Consider the following 14,673-nt stretch of genomic DNA (forward strand, 5'->3'; position numbering starts at 1 on the left):
GGAGAGGGACAACTGAAGAATGGGGAGATGGAAAAGGATAGTTAGTGGGAATAATTAGATAAGTTGAGCACTGTGCAATTTGTTTGTTTGTTCAGGAAGTTGAAATTAGTGCAATAAAGATAGCCAAATACACACACACACAGTTCTATTCTAAATCTATTTCAACATCTTTTCATGTTTGCATTGGCTTTATTGCACTAATTTCAACTACTTTATATAATATATATATATATATATATATATATATATATATGTGTGTGTGTGTGTGTGTGTGTGTGAAATTGCTGACACATGATAATCTGAGATCTGTTATCGGTCGAGCACGAGGTCAATTTTATGACTCATTTGAGAATAAAAGTGCACTTTGACATTTTCAAATGTCACTCAAATCTAAAAGAAGCAAGCCATTGAGTGAGAGTGAGTGAGTGTATGGTGGGGCTGATCTGTGGTAAAACGGTCCAATGCCTTTCATTATGGTCTGCTCCTTGTTCAGGTCCCATGACAATAACTGCAGTGGTTATTACTGTGTTCTGAGGCAAGGCAATCACCTTTGTAAAGTTAAGCTAAAGAGGAATAGTGACTTGGAAGTTGTGCATTAAATAAAATGGCAAATTAACGCAGTGCTGTTGGTGGTGCAATTCCGTGTGGGCAGGGAGGCTTGCTGCCATCTGCTGGTAAAGTACTAGAATTTTAAAGTTTGCATGGTTGATGAGTACAGATTGTAACAAACTGCTTTTCTTCAACCCTCTCCACAGCCACTGCTCCTCCATATCACAATATCACATGATGCTGCATTATTTCCTGTTCTGGACAGGTCTCTTTCTGTTGTTTACAAATGGGTGAGTAAAGAGATACTCACCTGAAGCCGTCACTAAAAATTAATCACAGGCCATCCGCATTAACCATTTCTATTTGTGTCCCAGTGAAAGAGGGTTTTATGGGAATCAGTTTGGCGAATGGAATGATTCTCATCTGCAGCCCACCATACAGATGTTGATGAAAGGCTACAACCGCTACTTAAGGCCAAACTTTCACGGTGAGGGCCAACACCCTTAATGGTGACTGTAGCTGGGGTTCCTGGTTATATATTTACTACATTTGAGTAAAAACATTGCAAAGTAACAGTGCATTCTCTTTATCCACAGAGGGCCCAGTTGAAATCGGAATGAGTCTGGATATTGCCAGCATTGATGCCATCTCTGAGATCAACATGGTTCTATTCACTTATAATCTCCTTTTCTTTCATAAGATTCAACTGAGGCATATTGAATATTTAAAATGGGATTCTTAATTATTTTCCCATACTCACAGGATTACACAGCTACCATTTTTCTAAGGCAACGATGGCGAGATTCCCGGCTGGTATTCCCTGGAAATGAAAGTCTAAGTCTGGATGGCCGGCTGGTTTCCCTGCTGTGGATTCCTGATACGTTCATCCCTGATTCTAAACGTTCCTTCCTCCATGATGTCACTGTGGAGAACCGACTGATCCGTATCTTCAGCAATGGAACTGTGCTCTACGCTCTGCGGTAAATGCTGATTCTGAATTTACAGCTTTTTTTTACCAAAGGCTGAACAGCTGCTCTGGGCAAGACTTTAAATGCATCAATTCCATGTATGTGTGTCTGGGGAACCTTCCCACTGAAATGGTTCAATCGATGTTCCTTTTTTTTTTTTTTCTCCACAGCATAACAGCAACCATCGCCTGCAACATGGACCTCACCAAGTATCCAATGGATAGACAAGAATGTACCTTGCAGCTAGAAAGCTGTAAGCCTTTTCACTGTCACACAATTCTAAAAAAATCTAATAAATCTTTATATGGATTTTACTTTTTATTATTCAAGAACAGGCTGTAAAAGAGTAGTTGACATAAAATACTTTTGGGACGTTGACATGCTCTGCTGTGGCAATACTCTATCTAAAACTATTTTAAACAGCATTTTACGAATTCTTTAATAATTATGTAGTGTATTTAGCTTTTTTAACATCATATTAATTGAGATTACATGAAATATTTGTACTTTTCATTTGAAAAATTCATTTGTCGCTTCACTGGACCATTAAAGATATACTATTGCAAAAAGGTTAAACATAAAAAGGTCATTTTATTTAACAAACAAACAAACAAACATGAATGGTAACACTTTAAAATAAGGTTCAATTTGTTAACATTAGTCAACAAAATAACATGAACTAACAATGAACAATACTGTAACATCACTTATAAATCTTAGTTAATGTTAATTTAAACACATACTAATACATTTTTAACATTCAAAGTTGTCTATGAATGCATTATGAACTAACATGAACAATGAATAAATTTCAAAAATTAACATTAACCAAGATGTAAAAAATATATTGTTCATTTTAAGTCTATAATACCTAATGCATTTGCCATTGTTAACAAATAGAACCTTATTGTGCAGTGTTTCCTAAAATCTTGATACAAAAAAAAAAAAAAGGCAATGGACATGTTTTGTGTCAGCTACTCATAAACACTTAATATCTTAACAATAACACCTAAATGTGTGTGTATGTGTGTTCAGGGGGCTATAATTTACAGGATGTGGTGTTTTATTGGACTCGAGGGAATGACTCAGTGAAGGGGTTAGATACACTGCGTCTGGCGCAGTACAGTGTAGAGAGCTACTACACAACTGTATCTGAGGCAGTGTATGAAACCGGTAACAGCTGATTTCAATATACGTATCTTGCCCATTTTGAAATGTATTATTCATTACTGTAAGTGCCTGTCAATCTACACTCACTGAGCACAATATATTATTGGCAGCAATTGTACTTTGTAAAAAAATAAAAAAATAAATAATAATATATATATATATATATATATATATATATATATATATATATATATATATATATATATATTATTATTATTATTATTATTATTATTATTATATATATTCCTGAACAGTCAAAATAGTCTCTTCAAAACTGGAAAGGGATGAGGACACTGGGGGTCCAGAAACAGCCAAAGTAGTGGGGTCTGAGAGATCTTTTGTACCACAAGATTAAACTATTTAATCAAGACTTCATCAGTCGATGGCACTTGGATATGAATATTAAAAGATAAGTCCAACAGTTTGTTTTGAAGCTGAATGACAGCAGTACAGTTTTTGTGTTTATACATACATATATATATATATATATATATATATATATATATATATATATATATATATATATATATGTATGTATGTATGTATGGGACACAGGAGGCCTTTTGACAGATAATAACACTGTAAAAATGTAAAAGTCTGAATGGACCATTTTTTTTATTTTCCTTAAAGTGAGAATCTATTAACAACAAACAAACAATTTACATAACAACAGTGAAGCATTAAAATACTGTTTGCATAATAAGTATAAATAGGCTTCCCTTGCCATCCAACATGCCACGGTCGAAATCACTGAGATCACATTTTTTTCCCCATTCTGATGGTTGATGTGAACATTAACTGAAGCCCCTGACCCGCATCTGAATGATTTTATGTATTGCACTGCTGCCACATGATTGGCTGATTAGATAATCGCATGAATATGTAGGTGTACAGGTGTTCCTAATAAAGTGCTCAGTGAGTGTAAGTCCTTTAATTACAATCTGTTACACTATGCCTATGAGTATCCTACAGGAATCTGGATCTATTGCAGGTTTTTACCCGAAGCTAGTGCTGCACTTTGCTTTGCGCAGAAATGTCCTCTTCTTCATTTTGGAGACATATGTGCCCTCAACACTACTGGTCGTTCTTTCATGGGTGTCTTTCTGGATCAGTCAGTCATCTGTACCAGCTCGCACCTGCATCGGTCAGTACTCTCAGTTTTTTCTTTACACATTTAATCCTTTAATCTCTACCTGTAGAGATACCTTGTATACCTTGAATGCACTGTAAGTTGCTTTGGATAAAAGCGTCTGCCAAATGCATTAAATGTAAATGTATAGTTATATTGTTTAGTTATATTTTGGGTAGAAAATAGCTTTAAATAAATAAGGACAACCTCTGTCACTGGTTCTATATCATATAATTAAATATGCTTTATCAAATGAATTAATTTATTTAATAGGAGTGACCACCGTTCTAACAATGACCACACTAATGATGGGTGCCAGGACCTCACTGCCCAATGCCAACTGCTTCATTAAGGCCATTGATGTCTATCTTGGTATCTGTTTCACCTTCATCTTTGGAGCTCTGGTGGAATATGCCTGTGCTCATTTCTGCACCATGCAGCACCAGACCATTGTAGATGTGCAAAGGGTGAGAAACCTGTGTAAAGTAGCTCATAATAGTACATAAGCATCAGTTGTATTTCATCATGTGCATGATTTTCACAATATTTTTTTCAATCCACTTTTTATAGGAACTCCTGAAAGAATTTGAGGAGTCAAACGGTACAACCCGTTTTGTCAGTTCACCCAAAAAGATGCCGACACAAGAATCCACCCAGCAAGAGTCAACTGACCAATCTGTGATATGTGAAAGAGAGAAGTCAAAGAAGCAAGAGAAGGGGTGCAGTTTGTCATCTGTAAAGCAAATGTCTCGCAGAGCCACATCCATGATGAGTGTTGAGAATCCTCACAACATCGACAGACATGCACGCATACTGTTCCCCATGGCATTTCTCCTCATCAACATCTTCTACTGGCTGTATTACCTTTTATTCTAATGGACAGAGAACTCTACCTTTACCATTTCCATAAATTATCTGAGTATTACACAATTGACAGAAAAAGTGAAAAGACTGCTGACTACCTATCATTTCCACCTAAATACTGCCCCATAATGCTGAGCTGGACATTTTTTTCTTTTACATTGTTCATTGTTGCATTGAAGAAAGTGTTTTATAAAGCAATGAGGAATGTAAAGATTACATGAATCAACACTCATAAATCTCCATAAAGACAGATCTGCAACAGGAAACAAAGAATGATAATGTTGTGCATGTCCACTCTTATTTCTTATGCAATGGCCTTCACATTAATTATTTATTTAAAGGGATAGTTAACCCAAAAATGAAAATTCTCTCATCATTTACTCACCCTCATGCCATCCCAGATGTGTATGAATTTATTTCTTCTGCTGAACACAAACAAATATTTTTAGAAGAATATTTATCTGTAGGTCCATATAATGCAAGTGAATGTGAACCAACATTTTAATGGTCCAAAAAGCACATAAAGGCAGCATAAACGTAATCCATAAGACTCCAGTGGTTAAATCCATGTCTTCAGAAGCGATACATGATAAGTGTTGGTGAGAAACAGATCGTCATGGTTACTTGTGTAACCTCCGTTCCCTGATGGAGGGAACGAGATGTTGTGTCGATGTAATGACACTAGGGGTCACTCTTGGGAGCCCGAGACACTTCTGGTCTTTGATTAAAGGCCAATGAAAATTGGTGAGTGGTATTTGCATGCCACTCCCCTGGACATACGGGTATAAAAGGAGCTGGTATGCAACCACTCATTCAGGTTTTATGCTGAGGAGCCGATATAAGGTCCGGCCATTTCAGCGGGTAGTTCAGCATTGTGGCAGGAGGGACACAACGTCTCGTTCCCTCCATCAGGGAACGGAGGTTACACAACTAACCATGACATTCCCTATCTGTCACTCACTCGACGTTGTGTCGATGTAGTGACACTAGGGATCCCTATACGAAATGCCACAACTGGCTGAACTGTGTTACGTGAACTGGCGGTGTGTGGTGGGTAGACTACTGTGTGCCACATAGCCAGCACACCAGGTCGACACGTAACCTCCCCCAACATAGTCATGAGTGTCGAACGGCCCTTTAGGGACAAGTCGACTACCCAAAAGATAGAGAAAGGCTTAACCCAGTCGTGGCCTCTTTTCCCCTTCTCTTTTTCCACTCCCTAAAAGAGAAGGGGGATTATCCGACTGGGCCGCTAGGTCTAGTTGGGGAGTGTCCCTCCCAAGGGGAAGACACTGCAGAGACCACACCTCGCCCAAAGAGAGGGGGGGATATTTAGGTAGAAGAATACGTCACATGGTCTTTCCGACCATGTGGAGAGTCTTCAAGGTAGATCCTACCCAACGGGGGAGGAGTTACTACAAACATGGAGACTGGGGCAGAGGGGCTATTGCCCTAGGAAGACGCAGTTTTCCAACAGGGAAACGAACTAGCGGAAGATATATATCGCATGGGGTTAGCCTTACAGGGAACCGCCACATGCGGAGCACCTACCCCAGAACAGGACTCTTAGTTAGCACGTGTACTGGGCCGGCAGTGAATCTCTCCGAAAACTCGACTGCCACAGGGCTCGGATGAAGTCAACCAGGGAACAAAGTTTGTGAACACTACTGGGAATTAATGGCGCACGTCTTCAGCTCCAAGGGAGGTGGAAGGCGCTATGTGCAAGCGATACACCTGGCCAGCTATCCCGGGCTTATCCGCTTATGTTGCGTGCCACTACCTGGGACGAAACCAGTTCCTCCTGGAGGTTGTAGAAACTAGCAAAGGTGTTGGTGTTGCCCAGCCCACTGCTCTGCAAATGTCTGTTAGAGAGACACCTCTGGCCAGGGCCCAGGAAGCCGCTACACCTCTGGTAGAATGGGCTCGTAGCCCTACCGGGGGTGGCATGTCCTGGGCGAGATATGCCATAGTTATGACATCAATGAGTCAGTGGGCGTTCCTCTGCTTGGAGACAGCGCTTCCTTTCCGCTGTGCACCAAAGCAGACAAAGAGCTGCTCAGAGATCCTAAAGCTCTGTGTGCGATCCAAATAGATGTGTAAAAAATCCAAATAGGCTGGGTCTGCCTCCTCCTGGGGCAGCGCTTGCAGGTTCACCACCTGGTCCCTAAAAGGGGTGGTGGGAACCTTGGGCACATAGCCCGGTCGGGGTCTCAGGATCAAGTGAGAGTATCCCGGACCGAACTACAGGCACATTTCACTGACAGAGAACGCTTGCAGGTCACCTACCCTCTTGATGGAAGTGAGCGCAGCCAGGAGGGCAGTCTTCAAGGAGAGTGCCTTAAGCTCGGCTGACTGCAAAGGCTCAAAGGGGGCTCTCTGTAGACCCTGAAGAACTACAGAGAGGTCCCATGAGGGAACAAGGCACGGTCTGCAGGGATTCAGCCTCCTGGTGCCTCTTAGGAACCTGATAATCAGGTCGTGCTTCCCTAAGGACTTACCGTCGACTGCGTCGTGATGTGCTGCTATGGCGGCAATGTACACCTTCAAGGTTGAAGGGGACAGCCTCCCTTCCAGCCTCTCCTGCAGGAAGGAAATCACTGATCCGACTGTGCATCTCTGGGGGTCTTCGCATCGGGAAGAACACCACTTAGCGAACAGATGCCATTTAAAGGCATACAGGTGCCTCGTAGAAGGGGCCCTAGCTTGAGTGATTGTGTCTACCACCGCGAGTGGTAGACTGCTTAGGTCTTCCGCGTCCCGTCCAGGGGCCAGATTTGGGGATTCCAGAGGTCTGGGCGTGGGTGCCAGAGGGTGCCCGTCCCTGAGAGAGAAGGTCCTTCCACAGGGGAATTCGCCAGGGGGGAGCTGTCGCTAGGAGCGTGAGGTCCGAGAACCACGTCTGGGTGGGCCAGTAGGGTGCTACCAGGATGACCTGCTTCTCATCCTCCCTGACCTTGAACAGGGTCTGTGCAAGCAGGCTCACTGGGGGAAATGCATATTTGCGTAGGCCAGGGGGCCAACTGTGTGCCAGCGCGTCTATGCCGAAGGGAGCCTCGGTGAGGGCGTACCAGAGCGGGCAATGGGAGGATTCTTGGGAGGCGAACAGGTCCACCTGTGCCCGTCCAAATCAACTCCAAATCAGCTGGACCACCTGAGGGTGGAGTCTCCACTCTCCCCTGAGGGTATCCTGCCATGACAGCACGTCCGCTGTAGTGTTGAGGTTGCCCGGAATATGAGTGGCTCGCAGCGACTTCATGTGTGCTGCTGACTCCAGAGGAGGAGGTGGCGGGTGAGTTGTGACATACAACGAGAGCGCAGACCACCTTGGCGGTTGTCATTTGCTACCGTTGTCGTGCTGTCTGTCCGAACTAACACGTGCTTGCCCTGGATCAACAGCCGGAACCTCCACAGGGTGAGCAGAATTGTCAATAACTTGAGGCAGTTGATGTGCCAATGCAGTCGCGGGCCCGTCCAGAGACTGGCGGCTGCTTGCCTGTTGCAAACAGTGCCCCAGCCCATTTTGGAGGCATCTGTCGTGACCACGACGTGCCTGGAGACCAGTTCTAAAGGAACACCTGCTCGTAGAAAAGAGAGGTCGGTCAAAGGGCTGAAAAGACAGTGACAGACCGGCATGATGGCCACGCGATGTGTCCCATGGTGCCATGTCCATCTCGGGACTCGAGTCTGGAGCCAGTGCTGAAGCGGCCTCATATGCATCAAGCTGAGCGGGGTGGCCACCGCCGAGGACACCATATGCCCCAGGAGCTTCTGAAAAAGTTTCAGTGGAACCGCTGTTTTCTGTTTGAATGCCTTCAAACAGGCCAGCACCGACTGGGCATGCTCATTCGTAAGGCGCGCCATCAAGGAGACTGAGTCCAACTCCAATCCGAGAAAAGAGATGCTCTGAACTGGGAGGAGCTTGCTCTTTTCCCAGTTGACCCGAAGCCCTAGTCGGCTGAGGTGTGAGAGCACCAAGTCCGTGTGCGCACAACATATCGCGAGAGTGAGCTAGGATTAGCCAGTCGTCGAGATAGTTGAGAATGCGAATGCCCACCTCCCTTAACGGGGCAAGGGCAGCCTTTGCGATCTTCGTAAAGACGCGAGGAGACAGGGACAGGCCGAAAGGGAGGACTTTGTACTGATACACCTGACCCTCGAACGCGAACCACAGGAAGGATCTGTGTCGAGGAAGGATCGAGACGTGGAAGTACGCATCCTTCAGGTCTACCGCCACGAACCAATCTTGATGCCAGATGCTCGCCAGAATGCGTTTTTGTGTCAGCATCTTGAACGGGAGTCTGTGTAAAGCCCGGTTCAGTACTCGCAGTTCCAAGATTGGCCGCAACCCACTGCCTTTTTTCGGTACGATGAAGTAGGGGCTGTAAAACCCTTTCTTCATCTTGGCTGGAGGGACAGGTTCTATCGCGTCCTTCCATAGGAGGGTAGCGATCTCCGTGCGCAGGGTGGCAGCGTTTTCGCCATTGACCAAGGTGAAGTGAATACCGCTGAACCTGGGTGGGCGCCTGGCAAACTGAATCGCGTAGCCCACCGCTGGAGTGCCAATCCTGCAAGAAAAAGCCCGTGGACGGTAGTCGTGGTGACGACCGAACACACCGGGTATGTGACACAGGGAGGAAGGAAGCCGCTCTTTTGCTGAACTGTTGGGTACCACAGCCACTTGGGCATGCGGCGAAATCAAACAAAAAAGCAACAAAAGATTTTCCACCCGGCCCTCCACCGGGGAATGGAGTGGTCTTCTTACCAGTTCCACGTGAGTGGGTTCCCTTGTCCCTGGGTCGCCCGTGTCAGGGGCGCTTTGAGGACCTCCTTGGGTTCTTCGGCGCTGGTTGTGAGACGGGTGGCATCGGCTTCCTGCGGTGGGCTCCACGCTGGGGCCGGGCCGAAGGGGCGGACTGCGGCGGAGCCAATGCAGTCACCGCAGGGGGACGCCTTGGCGACGAGCAGACGGGGTGCGGGATCTTGAGCCGTGCCAGGGCAGGATGTGCCAGATTGCCTCCGTCTGCTGCTTCACCACCGAGAACTACTGGGCAAAGTCCTCGACAGTGTCGCCGAATAGGCCCACCTGGGAAATGGGGGCAGCAAGGAACCGTGTCTTGTCAGCCTCGCCCATCTTGACCAGGTTGAGCCAGAGGTGGTTCTCCTGGGCCACTAGTATGGCCATCGTCCACCTGAGAGACTGCGCCGTGACCTTCGTCGCTTGGAGAGCGAGGTCGGTCGCCGAGCGCAGTTCCTGCATCAAATCTGGGGCGGAACTACCCTCGTGCAGTTCTTTCAGCACCTTGGCTTGGTGGACCTGCAGGAGAGCCGTGGTGTGCAGGGCAGAGGCGGCTTGTCCAGCAGCGCTGTAGGCTTTAGCCGTCAGGGATGACGTGAGCCTACAGGGCTTGGACGGGAGCTTAGGGCATCCGCGCCAGGTGGCGGCACTCTGCGGGCATAGGTGCACCGCTAGCGCCTTATCCACTGGGGGAATTGCCGTATAGCCCCTGGCTGCACCGCCATCGAGGGTAGTGAGAGCGGGGGAACTGCGGAATCGGGGCCGGGCAGTAAAAGGTACCTCCTACGACTTCGTCAGCTCCTCATGCACTTCCGGGAGGAATGACACTGGAGAGGGGCGTGGCTGCTTTGAGCGGCGCCGCGAGCCCAGAAACCAATCATCAAGCCGCGAGGGTTCAGGGGAGAGCAGAGGGTTCCACTCTAACCCGACGCTCGTGGCCGCCCGGGAAAGCATGTCCGTCATTTCAGCATTGGCCTGTGACTGGGCAATCGTCCCCGAAGGGGGAAGCCCAGCTGAGGCTTCTGCGTCCGACTGGACAAGCCCGCTCTCCAATGCTGCGCTCGAGAGCTCATCATCTTCGCGGGCTCCGAACAAGAAGACAGACTCGCCGTGAGACGAGCCGGCGAACTCATCCGGAAGCCCGATTGGGGCAGACGAGCATGCTGGGGAATGGGAGGTCCGCGGGGGGATACCCGGCGGAGACGATCCCATTGGGGTCCCCAAATCGCCCCCAGTGCTAGCCGCGCTGGCCTCATACCCGTAGGTAGAAGGACCGAGGCGGGGAGCCGCAACGTTGCCATGGTCATGTTCTCGCAGTGAGAACATGAACCATCCATAAACGCTGCCTCCGTGTGGGTCGCGCCCAGACACACGGACAGTGATCATGACCATACAAAGTTGAGAGATAACGACCACAACCAGGAATAACACACAATCGGAAAGGCATCTTTAAAAAGACACGTCTTTAAAAAGACGTTCCGTGTGTGCCGCTTTTTTAGAGAAATATATACTCTTTTAGAGGGGAAAAGGCTCTTTCAGAAAATATACTCTCTAGTTTTTCTGCCGAAGTGCCCAGGGGCGTTCTCTGCAGTGCACCATTGCAGAGGAGGGAGAAGCCGCTGAAATGCGCCGTCAGATCCAGCAGAGGTGAATGAACAGTAGTATTCAGCTCAATGAGCATGACCGTTCGGCTCCGAAGAGAAAATCTGAATGAGTGGTTGCATACCAGCTCCTTTTATACCCGTATGTCCGGGGGAGTGGCATGCAAATACCACTCGCCAATTTTCATTGGCCCTTTATCAAAGACCAGAGGTGTCTCGGGCTCCCAAGAGTGACCCATAGTGTCACTACATCGACACAACGTCGAGTGAGTGACAGATAGGGAACAATATTTATGTCCTTTTTTTCCTATAAATTCTCCTCACTGCCCAGTAGGTGGCGATATGCACGAGAATGTGAATCACCAAAAACAAAAGAAAAAGAATGTGAAAGTGGAGATTGATTGTAAAAAAGGACTTAAATATTGATCTGTTTCTTACACACACACACACCTATATGCCACATCTGAAGATATAGATTTAACCACTGGAGTGGTTAAATCTATATCTTCATCTATATCTTTGGAGCTTCAAAGTTTTGGTACCCATTCACTTGCATTGTGAGGATCTAGAGATGCACTATTCTTCTTAAAATCTTTGTTTGTGTTAAGCAGAAGAAAGAAAGTCATATACATCAAAATTTTCATTTTTGGGTGAACTTTTCCTTTAAGGGTTTAATGGTTTACATGCGTTTTTCTTGCGTTGTTTTGTTTATTAATGAAAATTGCGACCCAAGTGCTTTACTCACTCTGACCATACAGTGGCACTGCCGCGTCGACCAATGAACGGAAACCCGTCAGCCAATCAGGAAGCAGGTTGCCTTTTAAAACTCAACCGGGAAACCACAGAACCAAAACAAACGTTATTTTGCTTGTGTTGACATTGAGAACGCGATTTAAAAAGAAGAATAAACAGAAAACGGTAAGTTTTAAAACACATTCTATTAATCTGTACTGAATTTAAAGACATTAAATGGTACAATTTAGAAAACGAGCAACGGTTATTTCACTTGTGCTGCCTGAGAACATTTTGACCTGAAATTGCAAAGTTAACTTTATTATTGCTGTATGACCTCATAGTTTTCAAGAATAAACAATGTTTGCAAGTACAGTCCTTCTGTTGTCACTTTTAGGCTGTTTCATATTTAAAGCGAAATCTAATCTAAATGTCTAAAGCTGAGCTAGTCCTATCTGATTCGCAGTTCATGAATTAAGAATTGCGTTATCGTTGTCTTAACGCTAAATTTGGTTTATAGTGACTTTCATGTCTTCTCTCTTACTTCTCATTGCCAGTGCTGTGTTTAGCTACAAACATGGATACCATGATTTACCTGGATCAGGAGAATGGTAGACTGACCACTCCAGCCATCAAATCTCGCCAGAACAGACTGCACTCGGCTGCAGGTCAGCAATGTAGAATCATGTACTGTGTCTCAAAGACTAGTGAGCCACCTGCTTGACCAGTCTTCATTCATTCATTATTCCTGTTTAATAGTTACAGATCAGTGCTTGAGAACACCTCTGACAGGCAAGGCTCGTGTTGGAGCTCCTCTGCAATCCAGCCGAAAAGCTTTGAGAGTCATAAATAAGGTTGTTGCCACCCCAGGCCTCTCTAATAAAGCAGAAGAGAAGACTAAACTTGCTGAAGCCAAGGTTGGTTCCTGAGGAATAAAGCCGTCTTGTCTCTTTTCTCATACTGATTGTTTATTTATTTTTTTTATTATTGTTTTATGTTAATAGTGTGAAGTGCCCCTTCAGTGTGCTGGAGAGAAGTATCCAGAGATTGAGAAGTTCTTCCCATACAATCAAAGCGGTAAGCCTGCCTGCTTGTTTATAGCTTTGCCACTGAACTCTTTGATCCATCAACTGACTTCATATGTTTAATGTGAAGAGTTTGAGACATCTCAGGTTCCAGAGGATGTCTACCTAAGTCGTTTCTCTCTGGCTAGTCTGACAAAACAGCCATGGCCTACCGTTTCACCTGTGGAAGAGCTTTTAGTGGAACCATGCTTGCCACTCTCACCTTTTAAGATGCCCAAAGGTAACTTGTATAATTGGAAAAAGCTTAAACCTTTGTCATTTGCCAAGTTTGAGTGAAACCGATGTTTCTTTATCCTCTCTGTCATGCAGCAGTGGAGTATGTTGATGAAATGGAGGCCTTCCTACAGACGATCAATGAGCTGACTGTTGATTTGCCTCCGGAGTGTGAATTCTGAGTTGTCATAGTTTTATTGTAATTTTTCACTTTGTACTGTTAAGATGTTGTATTAAAAGTTTTGGTTGTTCAAAGGCATCTGTTAGTCTGTGTCTAAAGGGCCATGACATTTTAAATGAGAGGGTATAAACTTTTCTTGACATGTCAATGCTCCTCATTCATTGAGGCTTTTTATTTATTTTAATCGCTTTCTCATGTTACAATGTTAGTAACAGTTCTGTGATTTAAAAATTCTTTGAACAAAAGTACATAATCTACCAATGATTCTCTTTCTGTAAACCATTATACAAGAGAATGATACATTTTCAGTGTCTTTATAGTATAAAAGGATCCAACCCTGACTTGTGTCCAGGAACCAAAACTTGTTAATTTGTAATTGCACAAATGAAATTAATACATTTGTTTATATTGCTAAAGTGATTAATTACCTGCATCTTTAAATAAGGAACACCAATACGTATTTTTAGATCTTTATTAAAAGAATATTCCCTTACCCATCTCCATGTCAAAAGACATTAAAGTGCAAATGTTACTCACATTAAAAAGTGATAAAGGGAAAACAATGGGTTAAAACAAGTGTATACAAAATAGCTGAATTTTAAAGTATGCTGTTGTAGTGATTGTTGCAACATGATATGTACAATTTGTTTCATGTACACTGTTAATAGCACCACTTGGTTAAGTGCAGGATTCACAAGGATCTAAGTATAAAAAAGGTTTTTAAGAACAGAGTTAAACACTTTTTACAGAACACTCAACTCTTAATTTAAAATCAGTATTCCTTAAATCAAGTGGGTTGTCTCCCATGCATTTCCATCTGCTTCAACTTCCAGCTCTCCACAACATAACTCTTCCTTGCACTTGCAACTGACCAAACTATTATTCCTCATCCCGCATTCATTCTTCTGCCTCTGATATCACTGGTTTGTGTCTCGAACATTATGGAACTTCTTCACAAGGCTTCAACGGCACATCATTTGACTGTAAAAAAGGAGCTACTGCTTTGTCATTGTAATTCAATTATAAGGTCATAAATGTGGCAGTGACCATAGTCAATGGACTTGCATTTACAGCAGTCGGAGTTAGGGGACGTTGGCAGGAAAGTTCTCTTGTTAAACTTGACATGGCAAGTCTTTGGGTTTTCCTGATCAGTAGTTTCCTTATGTCCCCTTCTTGGATTCCCATTCCTGGTTAAAATTAAAAGTAGGCTTAATTCTAAGTTACTGGCATTTCTAATAATTAATGTCTTCATTTATTTGAGGCCACGTTATCAGTAGCCTCTGAATTTACACACACAGCAAGTTTACAAAAATCAGCAAGTTATGTAATGCCAGGGGGAAAACATGATATTGGGAAACTGCACCTGTTTCCTCACAGAACCCACAT

The 14,673-nt window shown here is 44.5% G+C and overlaps 3 protein-coding genes across 6 annotated transcripts in view; 2 read left to right on the forward strand and 1 right to left on the reverse strand.

The window, feature by feature from the left end:
• Positions 1-657: 657 nt before the first annotated feature.
• Positions 658-4,760, forward strand: gabrp (gamma-aminobutyric acid type A receptor subunit pi). The gene is made up of 10 exons (XM_051649766.1): positions 658-674; positions 756-839; positions 924-1,036; positions 1,146-1,213; positions 1,312-1,529; positions 1,688-1,770; positions 2,553-2,690; positions 3,679-3,831; positions 4,090-4,283; positions 4,387-4,760. Exons 2-10 carry the CDS (start codon positions 784-786, stop codon positions 4,690-4,692), a joined length of 1,329 nt encoding a protein of 442 aa, XP_051505726.1. The 5' UTR covers positions 658-674; positions 756-783; the 3' UTR covers positions 4,693-4,760.
• A 6,942-nt stretch (positions 4,761-11,702) lies between these two features.
• Positions 11,703-13,418, forward strand: LOC127413029 (securin-like). Its single transcript, XM_051649816.1, has 6 exons — positions 11,703-11,994; positions 12,366-12,476; positions 12,568-12,725; positions 12,813-12,885; positions 12,964-13,113; positions 13,203-13,418. Exons 2-6 carry the CDS (start codon positions 12,386-12,388, stop codon positions 13,286-13,288), a joined length of 558 nt encoding a protein of 185 aa, XP_051505776.1. The 5' UTR covers positions 11,703-11,994; positions 12,366-12,385; the 3' UTR covers positions 13,289-13,418.
• Positions 13,419-13,751: 333 nt separating this feature from the next.
• The window catches only part of afap1l1a (actin filament associated protein 1-like 1a), a 59,995-nt gene continuing 59,073 nt past the window's right edge, over positions 13,752-14,673 (reverse strand). For 2 of the 4 annotated variants that reach the window (XM_051649811.1, XM_051649813.1), the window contains exon 19: positions 13,752-14,474. In XM_051649811.1, the coding sequence (XP_051505771.1) occupies positions 14,448-14,474 (27 nt within the window). In that variant the 3' untranslated portion in view covers positions 13,752-14,447. The remainder of the gene's footprint in view (positions 14,475-14,673) is intronic. The other 2 variants (XM_051649810.1, XM_051649812.1) reach the window with 1 other exon arrangement.

Source organism: Myxocyprinus asiaticus, chromosome 22 (genome assembly GCF_019703515.2).
Source record: "Myxocyprinus asiaticus isolate MX2 ecotype Aquarium Trade chromosome 22, UBuf_Myxa_2, whole genome shotgun sequence".
NCBI lineage: Eukaryota > Metazoa > Chordata > Actinopteri > Cypriniformes > Catostomidae > Myxocyprinus > Myxocyprinus asiaticus.